Source organism: Labeo rohita, chromosome 15, assembly GCF_022985175.1.
Source record: "Labeo rohita strain BAU-BD-2019 chromosome 15, IGBB_LRoh.1.0, whole genome shotgun sequence".
Lineage (NCBI taxonomy): Eukaryota > Metazoa > Chordata > Actinopteri > Cypriniformes > Cyprinidae > Labeo > Labeo rohita.
Window position 1 is genome coordinate 26,814,472 of NC_066883.1, and position 15,204 is coordinate 26,829,675.

At 40.1% G+C, this 15,204-nt stretch overlaps 1 protein-coding gene across 12 annotated transcripts in view; it reads right to left on the minus strand.

Moving 5' to 3' along the window:
- Positions 1 to 15,204, minus strand: part of msi2b (musashi RNA-binding protein 2b) — a 302,804-nt gene that overhangs the window by 139,778 nt on the left and 147,822 nt on the right. For all 12 annotated transcript variants that reach the window (XR_007829157.1, XR_007829159.1, XR_007829158.1 and 9 more), the window contains exon 7: positions 4,130 to 4,178. Coding sequence is in view for 6 of the 12 variants with exons in the window: in XM_051128674.1 (XP_050984631.1) it covers positions 4,130 to 4,178 (49 nt within the window). In the remaining 6 variants the exon portion in view is untranslated. The remainder of the gene's footprint in view (positions 1 to 4,129; positions 4,179 to 15,204) is intronic.

Here is a 15,204-nt window from a genome sequence, read left to right on the forward strand (position 1 = left end):
TAATGGCAGCTAGTTTCATTTCCGACCTTGCTGCTCTTTGCTACATCCGCAAGGGGTTGAGAATAATAGCGTTTCTTTCCCACTAGGGGCCCAAGCTAGTGTTAAACAGACGCTCTCCACCTTCACTCCGACCTGTCTCTTCTCTCAAACATAGTCTGGGCTCTCCAGAGAGCCCAGGCTCCTCCGAACCCTCTCGGCCCCCTTCGTTCCCACAGATACGGACACTATGCCCTATGGGAGTATTTACAAGAGTCAGTACTAGCGCCAAAGCGGGGGCATCTGGGATGGGCGAAATAGAGAAACAGAAAAAAGTGAGGATCAAAGTTCAGCAAGAGTATTTGTTAGACGCTCTGATCTCCATTTACAAAAGAAAACACAAGTCTTTTTCGGATCGGAGGCCAACTTGACATTTAGAAACGCTCGGTTTTGGTGACACGGACGATTTGCGATCACCTGCGAACTGTTTTTGACTCGAGGTTGTGAAGTAGATTAAAAAAAGCTTAGCTGCTAATCGTGCCAAAAGGAAGAAAGATCACTGTGACTTATCAGGCTGTTCTGACGATGTCACAGACGAAAGCGTCACAACGCCAAGGAGGACAGGAAGTCCTTCGGGGGGGGGGGGGGGGGAGGTGTGTGAGCGAGAGAGAGAAAGAAAAAAAAAACGAAAGGCAATGCATATCCGCACACCTTTCAAATGCAGACACGCACGCGCGCACACCTTTAAAATATGACCGATATGGATTAAAAGGCAAATCTCAGGTTGAAAGATTAATACCGTCCACTTCATTTCCACAACCTGCCCATCTGTGAGCGCTGAAAGCCACTTATGCAGCATAAAAGACACAGCGCTGCTCCTCGGCCTCTTCATTCAGCCCACACAAAGGCCACTCAAGGCTAAGAATCTCTCTCGTGGCTTTCAGGCCGCTACAGAGGAGGATGCTATACCTGCGAACACTGTAGCATAAAGCTGCTAGCTGTTTTTTAGCTTGTCTCTCTGTGCGTCTGCTGTCTCTTCCTCTTCTCGTCCGCTCAGCTTTCTCTCACTGAGGCTGTCTGTTAAAGCTGTGCTCACCTTTATAATGTCCTCATGAGAGGCCTCGCTGCTAAAGCCACAAAGAGAGATGGGGATCACAGCTGGATAAAGTCAGCAGCCCACTCTGAGCAAAAACACCTCTTTACATCCCTTTTTATTTTTATTCTCTACCCATTTCTCCTTATTTCTCTTCCCTTTATTTCTCCTCCCCTCCTTGTTTCTCGATTTCCACCTCATTTCCTCTCCCAATTTATTTTCTCCTCCCCTTTATGCTATCCATCTATTCTTTTCTCCTCCTTTCCTCATTTCTCTTTTTCCCACCTCATTTCTCATCTCCTTTTCCCATATTCCTTCTCTCCTCCCTTATTTCTCCTTTACGCTCCTTATTTCTTTTCTCCCTTCTAGTACTCTTCCCACTCATATTTCTTGTCTTCATCTCATTTTCTCTCCTCCTCCCTTATTTCTCTTCCTCTCTCCACAATTACTCCTCCCCCTTCTCACGTCCATTCCATTTCTCCATTTTTTGCCTTATTTCTTATTCAACCTCCATATTTTACTTCTCATCTACCCTTATTTCTCCTTCATGCTCCTCGTGTCTCTGCTCTCCTCCCCTTATTTCTCCTTTACGCTCATTTCTCTCCCTTCCTCATCATTTCTCTTATAGTACTCCTCCATTTTTCTTGTCTTTGTCTCATTTTCTCTCGTCCTCCCTTATTTCTCTTCCCCTCTCCTCATTTCAATTCCATTTCTCCACTTTTTGCCTTATTTTTGCATTCAACCTCCATATTTTACTTCTCATCTACCCTTGTTTCTCCTTCACACTCCTCATATCTCCGCTCTCCTCCCCTTATTTCTCCTTTACGCTCCTTATTTCTCATATAGTACTCCTCCTCCATTTTTCTTGTCTTCATCTCATTTTCTGTTCTCCAAACACCATTTCTCCACCCCTTCCTCACGTCTCAATTTTCTCTTTTTGCCTTATTTCTCATTCAGCCTCCATATTTTACCTCTCTACCCTTGTTTCTCCTTCACGCTCCTCATATCTCCATTTCCCTCCCCTTAGTTCTCCTTTATGCTCCTTAATTCTCTTCTCCTTTCCTCATCATTTCTCATAAACTTCTTGTACTCTCCCCATAATTTTTCCTGTCTTACTCTTGTTTTCTGTCCTCTTCATATCTTCTCCTCCTGTATTTCTTATCATCCCTTCACCACTTCTCCTCCCCCTCCTCATCTCTGTTCATGCTCATGCTTTGTTCATCATTTCTCATAACCATCCAGTACTTCCTCCTCATTTTTCATCTTCATCTCATTTTCTCTTCTCCTCCCTTATTTTTCCTCCCCACTCCACCATTTCTCCTCCCCTCTCCTCATTTCCATTCCTCCTCTTTTTGCCTTTTCTCATTTAATCTCCATATTTTACTTCCCACCTACCCTTATTTCTCTTTCACGCTTATCTTCAGTCTCCTCCCCTTAGTTCTCCTTTACGCTCCTTATTTCTCCTCCTTTCCCCATCATTTCTCATATAGTATAGTCTCTCCTCCCTCATATTTCTTATCTTCATTTTTTATAATTTTCCCTCCACCATTTCTCCTACCCCTCCTGATTTCCAACTTCATTTATCATCTTTTTGCCTTATTTCTCATTCAGTCTCCATATTTTACTTTTCACCTCCCCTTATTTTTCCTTCATGAACCTCATCCTTAAGTCCCTCCTTTCCTCACCATTTCTCATACAGAATTATCCCCCTCATTTTTCCTGTCTTAATCTAATATTTTCTCCTCTCCATCACTTCTTCTCCCTTATTTCTCTTCCTCCCTCCACCATTTCTCCTCCTCTCTCCTCATTCCATTTCTCCTCTCTGCCTTTTTTCTCATTCAACCTCCATATTTTACTAATCACCTCCCCTTATTTCTTTCACACCTCATATCTCCACTATTCTCCCCTTATTTCTCCTTTACTCTTCTTATTTCTCTTCTTTCTTCTTAATTTCTCACAACCTTCTAGCACTCTCCCCCTCATTTTCCCATCTTAATCTAAATTTTCTCCTCTCCATCTGTTCTCCTCCCTTATTTCTCTTCCTCCCTTCACCATTTCTCAATCTCCATATTTTACTTTTCACCTCCCCTTATTTCTCCTTCACGCTCCTTATATTTCCGCTCTCGTCTTTTTATTTCTCCTTTACGCTACTTATTTCTCTTCTCCATTCTTCATCATTTCTCATAACCTTCTACCACTCTCCCTCTCATTTTTCTTGTCTTAATCTCATTTTCTCTTCTACTCCCTTATTTCTCTTTCTCCCTCCACCATTTCTCCTCCCCTCTCCTCATTTCCATTCTATTCCTCCTCTTTCTGCCTTGTTTTTCATCCAGTCTCCATATTTTACTTCCCACCTACCCTTACATCTCCTTCACGCTTATCTCCACTCTCCTCCCCTTATTCCTCCTTTACACTCCTTATTTCTCTTCTCCTTTCCTCACCATTTCTCGTATAGTACTCCTCCCTCATTTTTTTGCCTCTCAATCTCATCTCCTCTCTTATTTCTCTTCCTCCTTTGCCTCACACACTCAAAAAAAAAAAAAAAAAAAAAAAAAAAAAATCACCCCAAATCCCTGTAACATTCGACTAAGCTCATTCTTTCTCTAGAAAGAAAAAAAGTTTCAGAAATAAAGTCACAGAAACATCACTCAGGTGAGCAATAACTTCGAATTCAGTATATCATAAGTCTGAAGATATCGTACATTTTTCACAAGCCTGCAGGCGTGAGTGAACATGACCGAGAAACATTCCACCCTGCGCATCCAATGGAAAATGTCGGACTAATCAAATAGAGTCGATGGATTGGCTACAGTGGAAATCGCTGCTCTTTTATTGGACCATATTAGCCTTGACCTTCAGGGCTCAAATGAAACGTCCTTGAAGATATAATACTATAATGTAACATACAACGCAAGGGCTTCTGTATTGCTACAGAAAACTCACGCTTCAATGTCTTCAACTGTGAACTGCACGACTAACGGCACAGTATAACTGAAGGACATTCATAACAATATTACACACACATGCAAAGACACAAACACAAAACAAATGGGCTCTTACCTCTATGTCTATTTGTAGTTTTATCAAACATAAGCATAGCATCTTCTACCTGTAAGAGAACAGAGAGAAAAATTAGTAAAGGTCAAAATTGCTTGAAATGTACACATAATAATAATAAAGAAGCGTAACACCAGACCCACTGTATTTACTATATTATGTATTAATATAATTTAATACTGCTTGCTTGAATAATTACTTACTAAGTCTACATATTACAATTTAATTCGCTGATATTAATACTAATTTACTCTGACATTAATAACTGAAAGAGCCATTTCAACCAAGCTTGATTTTCCATATTGGCTGACTGGTTTTTTAGGCTGGTTAAACAGTTTCTTTTTTACAGCAGTAAAATAAAGAACTGTGCATATTAATATTTGCTTTGCTGTCAAAACGCCTATCAAGAATTCTGAAATGTCTGGTATTTGACGTATTTAACAACAGCCTTTTTTTATATTGTAACATCTTGTGCACTTCTACTTAAATAGATAACTACTGAAGCCTAAAAGCATTTACACACACGTACAGATCTGAAAGCTGCTCATGGCCGTGTTCTGTGAGGAATGATATCCCTCCACGGGCCCAAGGGTACCATCCTGTCTGACCCTGACAGAGGCCTGTTCATCCTTGAGGAAAACCCTGTCTGCAAGGACACACTTCAGAGTGCATCCAGCCATAGTCTTCTAACACACACAAACACACTGACATAAATTTATACATCCCACACTATGTCTGACCGTGCTTCCTTCTGCTCCTTTCACATTACAAGCATGCACACACTTTAGTAAATACACATGCACACTCCACTGCTCCTTCCTGAGGTCCCTGAGATTAGCCCTAAAGTACAGGCGGTTGGAAAAACACCTTCCCTGCACAAAAGGAGCCATCAGTCACTCAGCCCCATGGAGAACAATAGAGCAGCGAGCTTTAGAGTTCCTCATCACCCTCAATCACTTCCAATAAAGATCACACTGACTGGTGCTCTCATAGAGGCTAAGGGAAATCTGTTATCCTCTGTCATCATCCAATGCATATTTATGTTCCTCTAAAACAGCCCTCTATGTTCAGAGGAACAAGTTTCATAAATGACCACTAGAAACACAAGGTTTTCTGAACGTACATGGCTTTTTCTACTATATTTTCATTTCTTTCCCCACTAGTAATCAATTTAGACAGCCATTATTCCCAATAAGATTCTACATAGGCATTTTAAAAAAGACGTTAAAACTTTAAACTGAACAACTGATATTTAGGAACACAAAAGAGGAATCATCCTTCACAACGCCTTAAATATGTGTCACATGAAACATGCCGTTTATTCTGACAAAAAGTCTTTGGGAACCAAATTGGTGGTTTCTTGGTAATACTAAGTTTCTATCCTGCACTCTGTAGTTAATACATCATAGCATCTAATGAAAATGTTGATGCAAATGTAAATGGATTTTTCTGAGAAACTACTAGCATTAGCAGGGAGATTCTATAAACCGTGTAATATTATAATGCAGCAATATAAACCATCATGCCTGCCTTTCACAATCACAGTGATGTATGTCGGCTCTATAATTATGTTGTCCATGCCGGTGGACGCTAGTTTATAGGGCTGTAGCCGGAGCATCTAGTTCTGTCCAGAAAAAGGAGAGACTCTTGACTACAGCTGCACTAAAGCATGATGGGAGGAGACAGCCCTAGACTCAGGCTCATATGTAACTGTCTCTCCTCATAACCAGCATGAAGTCTCTCTCTTTCTCACCCTCCCTCCATATTTCTTCTACAGTGAGAACCTATGTCACCTGTTATTGACACAAAGTCAGAAGCCATTAGTAAAAAACACAACTAATTTGCATTTTTCTAATTTATGTGGGTGTGTGTGTGGTGAAATCTGAAATTTAAAAGGCAAAATATGCAACACATAAAATAATACAAATATACTAAAAAAAAAAAAAAAAAAAAAAAGTTGATACAATTGATCAGACATTGTACGGCCGAGTTATAACAATTTCTTTCTCCATGGCGAAACATTGAGCCGCCACAGATACGCTTTTTAAAGAAAACTCAACATCTTTACAATTTAACATCGCAAAGGCCTTTAGAGTAGACTGACCAAATATAATACTGATGTCATTAAATCTCTGAGGAGTTTGTTAGTGTATAAAACATGCCACTTCCTGTTGCCAGCAGGTGGCGCTATGACTATAACTGGATATGGGCATGAGCATGTGTTCAGGCCAGGACTCTTATCGAACATGTACATTTCGGTGCAGATCGGACATTGTATGCCTTAATTATAACAACTTCCTGTTTCATAGTGAAACATCGAAGTTCGTCAGTCCGCCACGGACACACCCTTTAACGAAAACTCAAGATCTTCGCAATTTAACATCACAAAGGGCTTTAGATTACACTGACCAAATTTGGTGGTGATCTGTTTAAATCTCTAGGAGGAATTTGTTTAAATACAACACCTGAAAATGCAAAAACGGCACAAAACTTGGAGAAAATTCAAAATAACAGACTTCCTGTTGGGTTTCGGACTTCATACCAGAGGACTTTTTTGTAGGTATTGGTATGTTACATGTGTCTACCGAACTTCGTACATGTATGTAAAACACAGATTGAGGAGCACTTCGTTGAAGTTTTATAGGTGGCGCTATCAAGCTATTTTGCCACACCCACTTCTGAAACCCATATCAAATGTAAATTTTCACCTCTTTTGGCGTGTGTGCAAAGTTTCATGAGTTTTCAAACATGCTTAGGCCCTCAAAAATGTGATTAATTTTGGAGAAGAACCACCACCGTTGCTCGTGCACTAATTAAAAATAAATAAATAAATAAACATACTGAAATTGTGGTGTATAAAATATTGAAATTAAAGTAGGCATTTACATCATCATACTCACTGAAATTCTGAATTAAAAACAATCAAATTTCTTGTATATCTGCTTCATTTTTCACCACAGTATTTATATTTCCAAAAGCTCTTCAGTTTTTCTGGATGACCTAATGCACAACTTCACACTTCAGTCCTGCTTTGCTGCCTTCAAACACCCTGACCCATTCAGGCTTTCAATAGGGGGACGAGTATTCAAGGATAGATTCAGCCTGCCAGCGGCCATCAGATTGTGGGATAAGAAGCTCTTGAGGGCACACACACATATACAGGCACGGCACAAAGGTGAGCGTGGTCCCACACCCGGTCTGTGCCTAATCTTAGGTCCGCTCTCTCCTCCTTCTGTGAAAGAAAAGCCTGAAGGATAATAGCTGTCTCTTCAGTATGTAAGGGGGCCGGGCGGCCCCCACAGATAACAGGCCCGCTTTTATATTCACTGAGAGAGATGAGGTAAAAAGGGGCGACTAGATTCATGGAAAAGAACAGAAAGCTCTTCTTAGAGTTCTTCCTATCTAGTAACACAGCAGGGCGGGAGGAAGGGGCATTTTAAGTTCTCTCAGAAGGGTGACGGAAGGTTCCGGAGAGTCTGCGAGGGTAATGACGCTTGCATATGCGACGGTGCCGCATTCGAAATGGCCCTGACCTTTACTTGTTAGCTCTTGCGGCTGCACCCGGGACTCTGAGGGGCCGCCGGATGGCGGGACCCCGGGCTCGTTGTGCGCCGATCGATGCGAAACAAGTGGCCTTACAGCGCTCTGATGTGGTGGGGAATTAATTAGCCGACCGCGGCGTCTGGAAGGACGCGGCAGCACACGGTGCTAGATGGCAAATTGCACAAATTCTCCCCAGGCCCAGAGGGACGGTGCCATTAAAAGCCCCCGTGGCACACCCTAGGTGGTCGCGCCACTTTGCCATTAAACACCATTACTGATAATTGACTGAACAAGTGGCCTTTTTACTGGCCGTCCTTAGCTTGGTCAGTGGCTAATACGCGCTGTGCACCCGGCACAATGAGTAAATGCCACGGTAATGCCTGTTTTATGACAGGCATGGAAGGGGCAGGTCCTGTCTGAGTGTCGATAAAACTGCGTTTAAATGTAGTTTGTGAAAGCCAACTGTAGCTCGCCTTGAGATTTATGCTTCTTATTAGCAGGGGCCGTACATTCGGCCCTATGAGACATAGACCTTTATGGGCTTTTATAGCGGGACCGTTATGAAGAAAAGCACACGGGCGTTGTGACCTCATATTGCCAGAGAACACAACATGCAGTGGAGTTAACCAGGGGCCAAACACTAACCGACCTCAAAACAACAGGAAAAAACATGATGTTTACAACTCAAGTGAGTCATTTCCATGCTACAAGCGTCGCCAAAAGATGCAAAAATAATGATTGCTTTCTAATACACTCACCCCATTTGCCATTGGTCAGGAAAAGAGTTGGGGGGAATCAATCTACAAATGGTTCATTTAGAGTTTTCTAAAATAATTATATAAATAAATAAATGAAAAATAAAAATGTAATTAAAAATCCAATTAAAAAGCCCACTATAAAAACAAAACAGGCAAATAAATAAATAAAAGATCCAAAAAAGGAGAAATGCTCCCATTCACTGTTTTCTGGATGTATTTAAAATCATTAAGTAAACAAATAATAAATAAAATAAAAAGCTTAATAAAAAAACAGTAAAAAACTTAAAAGCTAAAAAACAGTGGAGCTATCAAACTGGTTTATAGCTCACTCGTATAAACCTGGTGCAGTCACGATCGGTGTGTTCCTGTATGGCAGCTGTGCAAAGCTGCTTGACAACATGTTTTCATTTAAGTAAGAAATATAATTGGAAAGTCTGTGGGGCCATTTTTTTATTAACTGTGGAAGGTATCAGCAGGAGGACAGGGGGGAATACAAGCCAGAGGAAGCGCAGTCAGACAGGGGGAGATTGTGTTTACATGTAGGCGAGGGATGGAGAGAAGGCAATCCAACACTTGGTTAAATTCACTCAGCCGCCAGGGAGTGGAATCTACCACCTGCCATATCACCGTTCGCTAAATCTCAGACAGTAAGGAAAGAAAAACAGACTCCACCTCTCTCTTCGTGTCAAACAAACGTGTGCGTGCCTGTCACACCACAGCAGAAATCTCCGAAACACATGCTGCAAAAATTTTTAATCAGACGCATTGAATTATTTATCAGGGGACAAAAGCATCAGTGGGTTTTCTGACTCAAAGCATTTACAGAAAGCAGAGAGGATGGGCGATACAAACCGACAACAGCTTCACACAGAGTTTCCAGTGGGGCCTCTAACTGCATTCTTGGAACAAAAATGGAAATTGCATTCAACAAAATAATGTTTTTTTTTTTTGTTTGTTTGTTTTTTATGTGTATTTTATAAAATATACCTAATAATAATAGTTGAATTCATAAAAATGACCCTGTTCAAAAGTTTACATCCCCTTGATTCTTTATACTGTGTTGTTGCCTGAATGATCCACAGCTGTGTTTTGTTTTTTTTTTTGTTTTTTTGTTTAGTAATAGTTGTTGATGAGTTAAACTGCCTACTGTTTTTTAGAGAAAAAAATCCATCAGGTTCCAGAAATTCTTTGGTTTTTCAGCATTTTTGTGTATTTGGACCCTTTCCAACAATGACTGTATGATTTTGAGATCCATCTTTTCACCCTGAGGGCAACTGAGGGACTCATATGAAAATATTACACAAGGTTCAAATGCTCACTGATGCTCCAGAAGGAAAAACCATCTATTAAGAGCCGAAAACGTTTTAAATTTGAAGATCGGGGTAAATTTAACTTATTTTGTCTCCTGGGAAACATGTATCTTCTGTAGCTTCTGAAGGGCAGTACTAAAAGAAAAAAAAATCTACACATTTTTATTCCGTTCAAAAGTTTTCACCTCTGGCTCTTAATGCATCGTTTTTCCTTCTGGAGCATCAGTGAGCGTTTAAACCTTCTATAATAGTTGCATATGAGTCCCTCAGTTGTCCTCCGTGTGAAAAGATGCATCTCAAAATCATACAGCCATTGGAAAGGGTTCAAAAACACAAAAATGATGAAAAACCAAAGAATTTGTGTGACCTGATGGATTTTTCTGAAGAACAGCAGGTAGTTTAACTGTTCAGGACAAACAAGGGACTCATGAACAACTATCACAAAACAAAAAAACACAGCTGTGCATCATTCAGGTAACAAAACCATATTAAGAACCAAGTGTATGTAAACTTTTGAACAGGGTCATTTTTATAAATTCAACATTTAACAACAATTATTTTCTCTTGTGGACTATATGTAAACGTATTTTATGTAAAAATACCTTATTCAGGTCGGTACTAAATAAAAAATAGCATGCATATTGTATGACCATGCTTATTTTGTTAAAATAATTAACATTTTGCAGATTCCACAAGGTGTATGTAAACTTTAGACTTCAACTGTATACAGTTATTCAGCCACTTTCAAAGCCCATGAGAGGCATCCTGTCCTAACAAACAGCGTTTCCGACAACTATTTAACATCTTGAGATTCAGCGACAAACACAAACAACCTGCTATATTGACAAAATATGGGGCCAAAAGCTGAAAACCAGACGAAACAGTCCAAGTAAACATGTCTCTGCAGATGCAGGACACACAGGTGGATCAATGGCACGGTTAGTTACATGAGAGAGAGGTCTGAACGCATCCCAGCACCTCATCATACACGCGCACGTGTGTTTACGCGAATGTGATCGAGCAAACAGCCCCGGCGATCAAAAATAAACAGTGGCAGACGAGGAAATGGATATTCAAAGGCAGGTCTCATTTAGCACCACGGCTGGGTGGAAGGGGAGACGTTTATTTGCATAACGGAATTGGAAGTGACTGTCAGCGTCGGCTGCAGAATCTACTCCCTCATCTACCGTGGACACCCTCCAGCTCACGGCACCTCGTTTTTTTTCCCTTCTCATTTGTTCTTGCACTTTTCTTTAGCTGGAAAAATCAATGCGTAAGGAGCAGGGCTCTTTTTTTCTGCTCAAGGACGATGGATCGAGTTTCGGCGGCTGTAATTTTGAGTAGTCACTTTCTTTTCGTTCGTAATTTCGCACTGATCTGGCCGGTAACTGAGTGGAGAGCGATCGCTTGTGGCCGTGTCTCGAGCGCATGCTTCATTCGCTTTTAGCAGTGGTGATTAAATGCGCCGCTCTGGGCTATACTCGAGTTGACGGAAAAACAATGCAATTAATGTACACCGGATCAAAACAACACAATAAAAAGAAAGGATGCCTTTAAAAATAAGGCTGTCCTCTCACTCTTTCTGCGGTCAGATCATATTTCACATTTTTTGAAGAATAAAACAGCTAAAAACGCCAACTATCTGTCCTTGCTCGACATCGCCACTTTGTTCTGCAAACATGCTGCCGTTCACCCACCAGAAGCCATTTAACAATGAAATTTCTTCGAGCGCTGCCTCTGAGGGGACATTTTTCCCATTTTTCCAAGGAATGGCCATTCGTGGTTAAGGTTCACCAATTCATAATTGATGAGAATAGCTGCTCTGATGTATCAAAAGCGTTGCGCACAGGTCTAAACCTGATATTTATTTCCTTCTGATGTCAAATGTCTACACCTGCAGCTCTGATAACTCATTTCAGGTCCACCGTGACAAAACAGTGGTGTGAAAAGGAAACATATATTTGACAAACAACAGGCCCTTTATGAGGTTGGGGGATCACTGCACTGTTTTTGCAGGGTGGATAAGCAGAGATTTCAGTTCAAGCAGTGCCGGCGCTTGCCGCTCATGCGGCAAATCTGTTTTCAGCGGCTGCGGACATCTACATAAAAGGCAAAGACCAACACAAAGAGATGGAAAAACCAACACCTGCAGCTCAGGGCGCTAAACTCCAGACATCCTTCCCAAAATCCACGTCCGGACATCACTCATCACGGAAGATTACTCCATGCCATTATCGACTCATCGTCACTTTGCCGTTGTCACGCTGACGAGGCGTGATGTAAATGTATGTAAATCCACGCTCTTAACTGACAGTCTAAAGATGAGGAACAGATGAGATTAGGTGCAGAGGATCGCTTTCCGCAGGAAGCCCCCCCGATAAGCTCATTATGCCCTTAAAAGGTTTAATTATCAGAGCCATTGCGTATGAACATTGCGTACAGAGCTTTTGACTGAAATCCTGTGTAAATCCTGGCATCTAGCAGTGTCTGTCTGCGAGAACCAGAAACAATCACGACTCATTTACTAGACACTAAATATTGCGTGAAAGCAAAAGCTGGCCGATTTGCTTCTAATGATGTTTTGTGACCTTGAGGAACATAGTGATGCTTTTTTAGTAGAACATTATTCTTGTCAAATCCACAACACATCTAATTATACTGCAAATCAATAAATGATTCATTCATTTATTTAGATACAGGGCCTAAAATTAACACTCCCCAAGCGCCAAATGCGAGTAGAAATTGGCGTTGGTGAGTATATGTAACACTGTCAGTTGTGGGTAAAACTTTTACGAAATATAACAACGCAATGTAGTGAAAACAACAGCCAGTTTTTAAAGAGATTTGCTGTTTCTGATGTAAGTGAATAAAATAATCTTTTCCAAAGACAAAGATCATCGTGATTAGCTGTTCTGTCATAAGTGACAAGAGCGAATCAAATAGGATACAAACAGGTTGATAAGGTCAGAGCAATGTGACGGCCACCAGATGCGGTTCTAATAACTTTTACCTGAGAAGATACTGCACTGTAAAAAATAAAAAACACAATTTGTTGAGTCAGCTTAAAATAATTTGTTACCCTGCTGCCTTAAAATTTTAAGTTCAGTCAACTAAAATAAGTTTAGTCAACTTGAAATATTAAGTTGTACTAAGGAACAACTTAGATATTTGTGTTTGCTAAAATTAACAGATGGGTAAGTAACTCACCTGCCTTAATTTTAAGTGGATTCAAGTCAAATATCTAAGTTGTCACTTATAATATATAATTTAACATTTTCAAGTTGAATAAACTTTTTCTGAGTTGACTGAACTTAAAATTTTAAGGCAGCCAGGTTACACATTATTTTAAGCTGACTCAACAAATTGTTTTTTACAGTATGCTGCATCATTTTGAAGATTAACTTTTCTCTTTTTTTATTGTTTATAACCTAAGAATGTGGCGACACATACATGGGGTTACGCCGCATAAACGGTGCAGTCAAGTATAGTTTGAAAGGTTGCACATTCGGCTGTACGCATACGCTGAGCCGCTTTAGAGAGCGCACCAGTAGTGCTTCAACGGACAAAACCACCCAATTATGTCAAAATGCGCAGATTTTGACGAGCTACCTCATAAACGTAGTCTTAAAAAAGTTATAGTCTTAAATGACCATAAAGACTTTGGAGAATATATATATCGGATATGTGTCAGATCCGCATTATGTGCATCAGGTTTTAAAAAAACAGCTCTGATTTTAAAGTGAAACCTGCTGTCACTGATATAAATCAAAGAACAAAAGACAAAGAGAGATCACACGACTGCTTTACTCACTGATGAACTGTTTTGTAGCTTGAATAAAGATGAATCTGTATACGTTTATGCAAAACCTATTAAATGTTAAAAATAATGGCTTTCAATTATACTGTAATGTTGAATGGCTATAATCAATAGGTAAAATTGAGTGAAAATGCATTTAATAGAGACACCAGTAGCAGGACCAATTAAAAACACTGTAAATATGTTTAGCCATTGTAGTAGTAATAACTGCCTGTTTCTGAAAGAGTTTCAAGAAAAATTGTTTGGCCAGTACATTTTATCACGTCACCGGCCACTGCCAATCGCCAAGCTAATCAAGATTCTCAAACGTGATTGGGAAGAATCAATCTGCAAATGGCTTACTTATATCTGACTCTGCATATTAAGTTGGGATTTCAGAAAGGATTTTATTATCGTAAAAATTAATTTCAAATATTTATATGTGACCATGGACCACAAAACCAGTCATAACGGTCAGTTTCCTGAAATTGACATTTACACATCATCTGAAAGCCGAATAAGTCTTCCATTAATGTATGGTTTGTTAAAATAGGACAATATTGGTCGAGATGCAACTATTTGTAAATCTGGAATCTGAGGGTGCCATAAAAAAAAAGTTTTGATATGTTTATGGTAGGAAATTTACAAAATATCTTCATGGAACATCAAAGATGGTTCCTTAAAGAACTTTTGACTGAATGGTTCTTTGTGGAACCAAAAATGGTTCTTCTATGGCAACACTGTGAAGAACCTTTTAAAGCACCTTTATTTTTAAGAGTGAAGCTGATTACTCACAAAAATACCCAAATATTATGTTTTCAGGCCATTTTAAGTCTTATTTTGATGTAACAAAGTCATGCCATTATATTGTTCATTCAGACTGATTTGCGACACAAGTGTCGGGATTTATCGCATGAACCAATCACAGCTGAACATAAACCAGTCATATCGCGATGGAGGCATTGCCTCTTCTCACATGACTTTATACCCCCACAAACCCACCGCAGGCTTTAGGGGGTCTGTTAAAACTCAATAGGCTCAGGGGAGGTGAGAAAGACGCAGGCTCCCGCTGTAACTTTACCTGTTGGACAGGTGTTCTTTAGAAAAATTAGTGATTTATGCACTTTTTAATGATTGTAATATTTGCGTTGTTTTATATTTGTACTACTATATACATATATATGCAATATAATGTGTAAATATAGATATAGATATAAAACCCTTGTACGTCTATTGCTATATCGTATATGGTAATAATGATTCAAGACAGTCTCACCTCAGTGAGCAGCTCTGAATAGGATATTTTAACAGCAGATGACGTTGAGACCGTGTATCACAGGGCACCAGTTGATTCAGTGGCATTGCGAGTTGTCAACAGGGCGGCTCGGCTCTTCTGGTGCGGCACTGCAGGTGACGTAATCTGATCTGGAAACATGACCCCTTTGCCCTTTCTATAGCCCAGAAAACACTGAAGCAGACCTTCTTTTTATTAACAACTTAAGGGGCAGCGACCAGACACCAGCGATAACGGCCTAAGAACTCTCTGGAACAAGTATCAGATTTTAGCTCCCAGATAACTAGAGAAAAATGCAACCTTCTCACAATGCTCACAAAGTAAACAACCTTTCTTTAAGAGATCCGCTTCTTTATTTATGGTTTAAAAGAGGCTTC